This window comes from Podarcis erhardii (genome assembly GCF_964252035.2).
Source record: "Podarcis erhardii genome assembly, chromosome: 8".
Taxonomy (NCBI): Eukaryota; Metazoa; Chordata; class Lepidosauria; order Squamata; family Lacertidae; genus Podarcis; species Podarcis erhardii.
The window spans coordinates 3,220,382-3,230,435 of NC_138499.1; the positions used below are offsets into that span (position 1 = coordinate 3,220,382).

The following is a 10,054-nucleotide window of genomic DNA, read 5'->3' on the forward strand; positions in this document are numbered from 1 at the left end:
AAATATTTTTCCAATCTTCTTTAAATGTATGCTCTTCTTGTTCTCTTATTCTATATGTTAGGTCCGCAAGCTGTGCATATTCCATCAGTTTATGTTGCCATTCTTCTTTAGCGGGGGCCTCGCTCGTTTTCCATTTTGGGGCTAACAGAACACGGGCCACAGTAGTGGCATACATAAATAACTTTTTAAAACCTTTTTATCTTTTGTAAACTGCTCTGAGGTTTTCCGCAATCAAGTGGACACATTTCTGTCTACTTGATGAAGCCATGGTCCAATATGAAAAATACAAATATTTAGGTTACAAAACTGTAAAAATAAAGAAAAATTAAGTTTGTAAAACAATAATTACCATATGGTTAGGGCAGATCAAAGTGTCAGTGTCCACTTATCCCCAGGGTAAATAGGACATATCGGCAAAAGTCGGAAATTGCAACTATAGTATGTACACGAAAATCAATTTCAGATTTGAAATCAGCATTGAAAGAACATATAAGAACAGTTGAAAAATCTCATACAAAAGAAAATGGGGGAAAATATTTTCCCCAGTATACTGTGTATCCCAAGGGAATACATTTTTTTACATACCTCCAACTGTACATAGATATACATGTCATTTTCAATGCTATATATGTTATGTTCAATGCTATATAAGTCACTTACATTTATACTCATATTGTACTACTTTGGCTATGTGTTTAATATAATATTGAATTCTTGCATTGTGAAAAACAAATACTATGTTGAAAAGTGAAAAACATGAATTGTAAAAAAAACTAGAGCTTACAGAACAAAACCAACTTCAGATATGAAATCAGCACGTCGAAATTAGGTTAGAACAACTGCAGGTGTCAATGCAACAAAAATTTTGTTCCCCAGTGTAATAGTCCAACCCCCTGCAATAAACGCAATCTGTTTTTTAAAAAAAATATATTTATTTACTTTTACAGAAAAAAGAAAAACATCACCAAATACAGACACACAAAAAACAATCACAGATACACAAATACATCAAAAAGAAAAAAGAAAAATAAATAAAAAATAAAAAATAAAAACTCCAGCTTTTAAATTCATATTTGATTAACTTTCTTTCTTGACTTCCTCACGCCTCCCTTTTTTGTGTTCCTCTTTACCCAATCAGATACAGCAAATCCTTACCCTCTTTCAAAACTCATTTCTAATTATTAAAATCACTCTATTATGTCTCCAATCTTTCCTCCTTATATTTAAACGCCCTTAACATATTATTTACTTCTGACATAATAGAACTTTTGTCTTTCACCCTTTTTCATTACATTTTTGCATATTTTTTCACACTGTATCACTAATGCCATATTATCTTCATATTCAACATCCTTTTAACATTCATAAACTTTGCAGTGTTTCTGCAGATAGTCTTTAAACTTCTTCCAGTCCTCTTCCACCGATTCTTCTCCCAGGTCTCGGATTCTGCCAGTCATTTCTGCCAATTCCGCTATAAACACAGTCTGGTGCCTTGGAAGCTGCCAGGCAAGGCAGTCACCTCGCTCTAGGGCTCAGGGCTTTGCCACCCACAGCCGTTCCTCTGTGTGTTGCAGGAAGAAGACGACGAGAACCTCTACTCCTCCATCCAGCAATTACGCGACCGCGCCAACGAACTCTCCAACCAAGTGTCCGGCTTTGAGCACAGCAGCAACAACGGCGACGCTCGCTACCAGCAGCGGCTGGACGAGCTGCGAGCGGCTCAGGAGCGCCTCATGGAGCTGACGGAAGTGCGCAACAGGAAGTGAGTGGGCGCCACTGGGCTCTCCCTCCTGGAGGAGTCTTGCGAGGTTCTCCCTCTGCCCTACTACAACCCTGCGATGTAGGCTGAGCTGAGAGTTGGTGATTGGCCCCAAGAGCACGGCCCTGTGGGGATCTGAACCCAGGACTCCTGGGTCCCAATCCGGCACTCTGTAACCGCAATGCCACCTGCTCTCTTTAAGTTCTTGAGGAGAAAGCTGGCTGAAATGTATAGGTGCCGGGACAAATTGTGTTGGAAATGCAAGATGAAGGAAGGGAATTTCCTACACATGTGGTGGTCCTGTGCTAGGGTTAAGGCCTTATGGGACATTATTTACAATGAATTTAAAAAATACTAGAATATAACTTTAGTAAAAAACCAGAGGCATTTCTATTAGGGCTAATTGATGAAGAAATTAATAAAAAAAGATGTAAATTTATTAATGTATGCCACAACGGCAGCGAGAATCCTCTTGGCTCAAAGGTGGAGGCAGCAAAAGATCCCTACATTGGAAGATTGGAGAATAAAAATGGTAGAATTTGTGGAGTTGGCAAAGTTGACGGGGAGAATTAGGACTGGAGCAAATTTAGTTATTACTTGAAAGAAAATGGTATTCATTTAAAAACATTTGTAGCGTTAACGTGAAATGTTTTGTAATGTGAAATTATGATGCTGATTTATAAATAAGAATGTGATTTTTTAAGGTGATTATAAGTGATTATAGGAATGCGAAAGATATGTTATGGGCTACAGGGATGTCAGAAAGAGAGGTAGAAGGAAGTCAAAGCTCACTTTGAGCAAATAAGATGTTGTCAGAGTTGCCTCTAGGTCCCAGCTCACAGAGAACCAACGCCCGATTGATGTAATGTACAAAAGTCTTTATTGAAGTTTAGTTTCCATTTCAAACCCCAGAGCGTGCAGCCCTACGTCTTGGCCCTAGACCGGCGAAGTCCCCTCTGAGTCACTACCCCTTCCGCACCAGTTTAAGATCCTAGCCCGGCTCCACCTCCTGCGCTGTTCCTTCCTCCTCTGGGTCCTTCTGCCCCCTGGGGTTTCCTCCCTCCTGGACTCTTCTGACGCTGACCCCCCTGAGTCTTGCCCTTCCTTCCGGCGGGCTTTAGGACCTGGCTCCCTATCCGGGCTACCTGCTGTGCCGCTCCCCTGTACATTTGAACTTGGCGCGCGCGCCCAGCCGGTGACTTTCCTCTTGACCGTTTCCCCGCTCTCCGATGGAGGCGTGGCCAATCCTGACTCATCTCCTCCCCCTGGTGGTGAGAAGACTGGTCCCGATGCCTGGGACTCCTCCCCCCTACTGCGTTCTGGTGGGGAAGCTGGTCCTGATTTCCAACTGCTGCTCAGGGAGTCCCCGCTGGCCCCTTCCTTCTGGGGTTTCCCCCTTGGCACCCCCCTTGCCCTGGCCATCGGCGCTCCTCTCTGTGAATCTTCCGATTCGCTGGAGAGACTCGTGGAATCTCTCTGACCACTGTCACTGCCTACACCCCCCTCGGATTCCTCCTCCTCACTCTCCATTTGCTCCTTCTCCTGTGTCTCTGCTCCTGAACCCCTGACAGATGTGTATATGTGCATTGAATTAAAATAAAATATGTAAAAACTCAATAAAAATTATGATTTAAAAAAAAAAGTTCTCGAGGAGAAGCCCCCTGGCCCACTCAGACGCCAATCATTCTCAACAACAACAATCTTTATTATGGTCCAGAGACCCAACAAATTGTTACAAAGCAATAAACAATTCATACAGCCTACCTCCAGGTTAAACAAGCATTTTGTTCAGAATATAGGGATCATTGGTTCTTGCAACCACCGATAAAAAACTTTGCCACTGCTAATGTTCTAGCGTTTGTCCGGTCTTCCAATAGGAACCTGACATAGTGAGCCTCTGATTTTCCCGGGAATTGTACCAGCAAGGGTAATATCAGTTCAGCCCTGGCTTGCTCATATTTCGCACAGTGCAACAAAATATGTTTTATGGAATCGATGTCTTGAGCACACAAGCAAAGTCTGTCCTGGCAGGGAACTCCTCTCCACCTGCCATCCAGCACTGCAGAAGGAAAGACGTTTAGTCTGGCTTTGGTGAAAAGCCTTCGATAGTTTGGTACTGTCAGGTTTTTAATGTAAGGTGTTAACTTAAAGACGTGCCCATATTGTACTTCTGCTGCCAACGGACTACAGACTGCGCGTGATCGAGGTCGCAAGTCACTGTGTGTATTATCTCATAATCTTTGCTTTAACGTCTTTAGGGTGCCTATATAACCCAGGTAATACAGTTGGGGGGGTGACAGACCAATAGAGGTGGCTTTTTTAGCCATGGTTTTCTGCCATTTGCTGACAAATTCCTCATTGGTCAGGTGTTGGTACAAACCCTTCCCTAGATCAAACACTTAAACCCTGAGCCAATGTTTTAGGGCAGCCCACCATGCTTTAGTTGAAATTGGGCATTCACCAGCTTCTAACAGAAGTACAGAGTTGGGGACACAGTTGGGTACCTGCAGCAGAGATCATAGAAATTTTGCCTGAAAGCCATCAAGCTTTGGCAGGTCCCCATTATCATTCTCTTTGTTTTCCCCAACGCAGGTTGATGGAGAAGAAGAAGCGAGACCGGCAGCTGGCCAACAAGCGGAACTGAAGCAAGGCCAGCGTCCCTGGCTCGCCCGTGCCACTGGGGGGCCTGGAGGCAGCCTCTTCCTTCTCCCCACCGAGCCCCAAAATGGCCTTTCCCACCAGCCACTGCCTAGACATTTCTCTGCTGCCCCAAGTCCCAGCTGGCTGGTTTCCTGGTGCCGGGGGAGCAGAGGCTGAGGTGGCCACAGCAAGAGCACCCCCCAGGCGTGATCGGAAGCAGGAATCCGAGTGGACTGACTGCCTGCGGGGATGGAGACCCCCCAAGATCCCACAGGCCCCATTACGGATGTCGGACGTTTGCCTTGTCGAAAAGTTTGCTTGCGCTTAATTTTAACCCGTAGCGGAGGAGCTGGGCTTTTTATTACTTTTAATTTAATCATTCCACCCCACCCCCTGCTTAATCCTGGCCATTTTATGGTCGCAGCTTGGAAGAAGTCTCTGGTGTCACTTTGCAGGACAGTTCCCACACCTAACCCCACACATTGCAAATCTGCAGAGGCCGAAAAGCTGCAGTTGTAGGAATTCGGGACAGAGGAAATTACGGCTGGATGCAGAGGACTTGCAAAGGGAAGCTGAGAAAAATAGATCTCGTTTATTTTGAGGGGGCTTATTCCCGTTAAGGGTGTTCAGGATACGGCAGCCGTGGTATATTTATTTATTTATTGCTAGGAGGGAGAAAGTTCCCTTGCTCCCGCTGCCTTTCGGTCGGGGATATCCCCCAGCGCTTCCTGTTGTTGCAGAGAGTAGGTTCTGTCCTGCTATATCTTGGACACCAGGAAGGGAGTTGGCCAAGGGACTGCGGCCGTCGATCGTGGCTTCGCACCATCTGGCCTTGATAGCCTGGCTGCCTTAGTAGTGTCTTCAAATGGAAGTAGAGAAAGGGCCTGCAGGCGTTGGGGGGAAACAAGCCCTGAGAAATGTCATTTGTTAGAGGAGGAACCTCTGAATTTACCACCATTTTCACTTCAGCTGTCAGCAGACTCCTGTAATTTCTTTCGCTGGGGGCTTAGCACAACACAGGGCAAGCCATGGTAGGAACAGGCATGTGGTAGGAGACCCCACCCCTGCCTCTAGCTGTCTCTTTTACATCCATACTGGCCGAGAGAGAGGGAAACTATGGAGCACATCAGTAAATCATAGTACAGGTACTGCGCCACATTTTTGGTGGTGCATTGAATTTAAAACTTAGAATCATAGAATCATAGAGTTGGAAGAGACCACAAGGGCCATCGAGTCCAACCCCCTGCCAAGCAGGAAACACCATCAGAGCACTCCTGACATATGGTTGTCAAGCCTCTGCTTAAAGACCTCCAAAGAAGGAGACTCCACCACACTCCTTGGCAGCAAATTCCACTGTCAAACAACTCTCACTGTCAGGAAGTTCTTCCTAATGTTTCGGTGGAATCTTCTTTCTTGTAGTTTGGAACCATTGCTCCGTGTCTGCTTCTCTGGAGCAGCAGAAAACAACCTTTCTCCCTCCTCTATGTGACATCCTTTTATATATTTGAACATGGCTATCATATCACCCCTTAACCTCCTCTTCTCCAGGCTAAACATGCCCAGCTCCCTTAGCCATTCCTCATAAGGCATCGTTTCCAGGCCTTTGACTTCCCTTCCTCTGTTCGGAAGGAGTCCCCAAACCAGAGCTTTCCAAACTTTGCACGTCGGTGGCACACTTTTTAGACATGCATCATTTGGCGACACAGTAATTCACTTTTTTAGCAAGCCTAAACTAACCCCTTTCCAGCACCAGGAGCAGTCGTGCGACATCTATACCTATGTTTAGGGAAGTTTTTAATGTTTGAAGTTTTATTCCTTTTTTTTAGTTCTCTGCTGGGAGCTGCCCAGAGTGGCTGGGAAGACCCGGCCGGATGGGCGGGGTATAAATAATAAAATTATTGTTATTATCATTACACACTGCAGCCGGCACACTAACGTGTCGCGACACACTGTTTGGAAAGCTCTGCCATAAACTTTTGCATTTTGAGAATCTGCGTTTCAGAGATGTCCAATGTCTTGCCGGGGGGCCCTTAGCAGGAAGGAAAGCCAAGGCATCACCGTTCACCTTAGCAAGTTCTTCCTTATTTCCCAGGTAAAGAATCCCAGGGATTCTGCAGTAGAATGACGTACACCAATGAAGCAAACCCCAACAGCTGTGTCCTTCCTACCGATTGCAGAATTTGGGCCATTTTAGCAGCATAACCCAGGGCCAGATGCTTGGGGGGGGGGAATTCTGCCAAGTCTACACACACTGGAATTGAGCCCACGAGCAAGTGACACCCCCAAATCATTGCGGCTTAGAGCGGCAGCTCCCAACTCACAGGCTTCATGGGAACGCAGAAAGCTCCCGCTGCTACTATGAGGCCTGTTTGAGTGATGAAGTTGGTCTTAGGAGAGGTTCTGGCGAAGTTTGATTGATGGGGAAAGTTTGCCTGTATGCAGAAATGAAAAGCTTTGCACAGAAAGTCCAAATGTACAGGTAGCGAAACAAGTCCGAATTGGCAGAGTTAAGTTTGCGAAAAGGGCTGAAGCCACAGGGAAATCACTGCTACCCAAACCGGGTTGAGAGGAGTGGGATATATTTGCAAGAATCCTCCTACAAACCCACTCGCTCCAGTGATGTTTGTGCAGGAAAGTTGTGGCCTGGAGGGAAGAGGGAAGGTGAAGGTGGCTGTGAGGAAGCTGGCAAGGAAAGCTAAGAAGAGACCAGGAAGATCCTAAGTACCAGATTTATTGGTGGGGTGGGCAGTTGCATTCTGCCAAACGCTTGCTGTATGAGATATCTTGCCAGCCCATTCCTTTGCTGTGGTGTGAGGGATGTCCTGAGCTCTTTAAAAAGGGTCTGGTGGAGAGGCGGGGGCATTTTAGGACCTCGCAGGACCATGCAGAAATGACCACCACGATGCACTGATAGGGCCTGGAGCTGCGGGGTGCAAAAAAATAAATCTCAGACAGAAGAGCAGGATTGTCTTCCTTCAGATAAGCGGGTGCCAGAGCCAGAGAGATGCAGAGAGAACTGTGCACAAGCCACACCCCAGAATATTTTGTCACAAGCAGGCTGAGGATTCCAACTTTGGCTGTTTAAAGAGAAAACGGAACATGCATTCCAAAGCAAGGATAAGCGTTGACATGCTGGGGAAATCTCGGCTGCTAGAAAAGGGCTGGAGGCGAAATGCAGCAAGCCAGAGACTTAATGTGGCTGCACCTTGCAGATTTACCCTGCAGGTGTTGCGAAGGGCGGCGGTTCCATGCCTGGAATGGTTGCTCCTCCTTCCTCCCCATCCTGGCTCCTTCCTTCCATGGGCACAGATCAGAGCTACGGCAGAAGGTCCTTTAAAAGAGCATTAGGCAAATTCATGGAGGGCTATGGATGGCTGCTAGCCGTGATGGTTCTGGTCTGCCTCTGCGGTCAGAGGCAGAAATGCTTCCGAAGACCAGTTTCTGCGATCTCACAGGAGGGGAGAGAGCTCTTGTGATTGAATCCTGCTCATTTGTTTGGCCACAATGAGAACAGGATGCTGTGCTAGGTGAGACCTTGGCCTGATCCAGAAGGGAAATGCTTGTGTTCGCTCATCCGGGCCACCAGAATAGCATTGCTTTAACGCCCTTCTTCACTCACTTTGGCCAGCGAGGGGCAGGGAGAGAGATGTTGTACCACAACGACCACATTTAAAACCCTGTTGCCTCAAAGCAGGCAATAGGTTCTGCCCCCTGCAGGGGACCAAACTTGAATCCCTTTGCATAGCCCTGCCTTGAAAGCAAAGGTGTGGTGCTTCCTATTTGTGCGTAACCTCCCCTATGGAATCATAGTCCAGCCCCCTGCAATGTAGGAACCTTTTGCCCAGCGAAAGGGGCTCAAAAGAGAATGGCCAGTGCTGTAAGGTTGCGAGATGACGACTTGGGCAGCTGGCTGGCTGGGCCTCTGCAGTAGCTGCTGATAAAGGGAACTTGGGTTAACTGCGATACTGACCCTTTGCATGTTCACATCATCAAAAGCAGATTCTTCCGACTAATTTCAAAACCTAGTGTCAGTGGTTGTCTCTTTTGTAATTTACACGGGGCTCGAGGGAGGGCACAAGCAAGCCTCGCCTTGGCCAGAGTTCCAGTTTACCCACCATCCATGCCTTTGAACCTGGAGACTTACTAGCTCTTCAGTATTGCCGGACGGGCTGCAGACCACATGGGGCAATGGAGGAAAAGGCCTGAGGGAGCAGGTGAAGTTTCTGAGCACTACTCAGTCTCAGAGTGCAGGTAGAATCCACCTCCCAGTTAGAAGAACCCAACTCGAAGCTTCTTTTGCGGGAGGGTTGCTTACGCAGGGTGGGGAGATTCGCCCCGACCAAGAGGGGAGGGCACAACAAGCACAAGAGAGTCAGCAAATACAGCAGCACTGTTGTTGCAAGGAGACGTCCCTTCCAGTGCCACTCTGGGGAGGGACCCATGTACCCTTTGTATGAAAATAAAATCTATTTAGCCAGTATTTATACAGAAAAGTGCTTTGCCTGTCTGGCTTCTTTCCTCTTCCTGTCAAGGGTGCGATTGTGCTTTCAACTTCACCAACATCCACTTAGCTGCCAAAGCCTCAGAACTCTTGCACTGGCAAATACACCTGGCCTCATTCGGCCTACAAATTTGTGACCATCTGACACAAGTCAGTCATTGGCTCCATCGCTTGTTTTATCTATCTCATTCTCTCGCTTACACACACAGGTGACTAGCCTCCCCTTCCACAAGCTGAGGAGCCAATTTTTCTGTCCCTCCCATCAGTTCACCGATTTTGGCAGTGGCAAAATGGTGGGGAAAGGAACGCATAGACACAATACGTGCGTAAAGCCACACACCCTGTTGGGGATGGTCCTTCTCAAATTGCCAGAATGATCCTTTGATGAGGATTGAAGAGGCGATAAATCCCCACAAGGGATAAGCATCAAATCTTCTGCTTTTAACCCTACAGGAAATTGGGGTATGTGTAAATAAACTTCCACGCCACTGTTTTCTCCCATCGACATCTTTTAGAACAAGGGTGGGGAACGAGGAATTGTTAGACTACAACTCCCATCATCCCTGCCCATTAGCATTCTGGCTGGTGCTAGGAGCAGCTGGAGGGCCTCAGCTTCCTGATCCCTGTGTTGCATTCGTGAAACATGGGCAACACAGAAGACATCCAGCTGTGAAACATTTTCCTTGGTGACGCTTGCATATGAGACATTTCTTGGGAAATAAAGCAAACACAGCCAAGTCAGAAAAGAAGGCTCTATTGGAGAACGTATTTTACAAAGAGATTGACATCATTAAATACAAAAATGTCCACTTTTGAGATTTTTTTAAGGCAGGGCGGGGGCAGTTGGATACAGCTGGTGATATAAGTTCTAGAAATAGAGGAAAGAAGAATGCCAACACAGATTCCAAGAATTTAAATAATGCAAGCACAATCTTTGCAGCTGGTCTTTCAAGCTAGGCCTCAATGAAGCGAAGGGGCTGTTACAAGGTGAATCCCGGCTATCACTAAATAAACACGAATAACTTTGATAAATTAATTTCCTGCTAATATCTTATTTCCTGCTTGTAGAAGCCCAAGCAGACACCAAAACCTCTTGGATTTCTGTGTCAGACAAGCTTCTTTCCCCATTAAGGCAATGTCCTACTGGAAAGTGC

The 10,054-nt window shown here is 46.6% G+C and overlaps 2 protein-coding genes across 2 annotated transcripts in view; one reads left to right on the forward strand and one right to left on the reverse strand.

The window, feature by feature from the left end:
• LOC309349049 (1-phosphatidylinositol 4,5-bisphosphate phosphodiesterase gamma-1-like) overlaps positions 1–4,986 on the forward strand; it is a 94,275-nt gene extending 89,289 nt beyond the window's left edge. The window contains exons 30-31 of the mRNA XM_081874916.1: positions 1,575–1,762; positions 4,352–4,986. Of these exons, the coding sequence (XP_081731042.1) occupies positions 1,575–1,762; positions 4,352–4,403 (240 nt within the window). The 3' untranslated portion in view covers positions 4,404–4,986. The remainder of the gene's footprint in view (positions 1–1,574; positions 1,763–4,351) is intronic.
• NAPRT (nicotinate phosphoribosyltransferase) overlaps positions 1–10,054 on the reverse strand; it is a 221,860-nt gene that overhangs the window by 155,602 nt on the left and 56,204 nt on the right. The gene's annotated exons all lie outside the window — the stretch shown is intronic.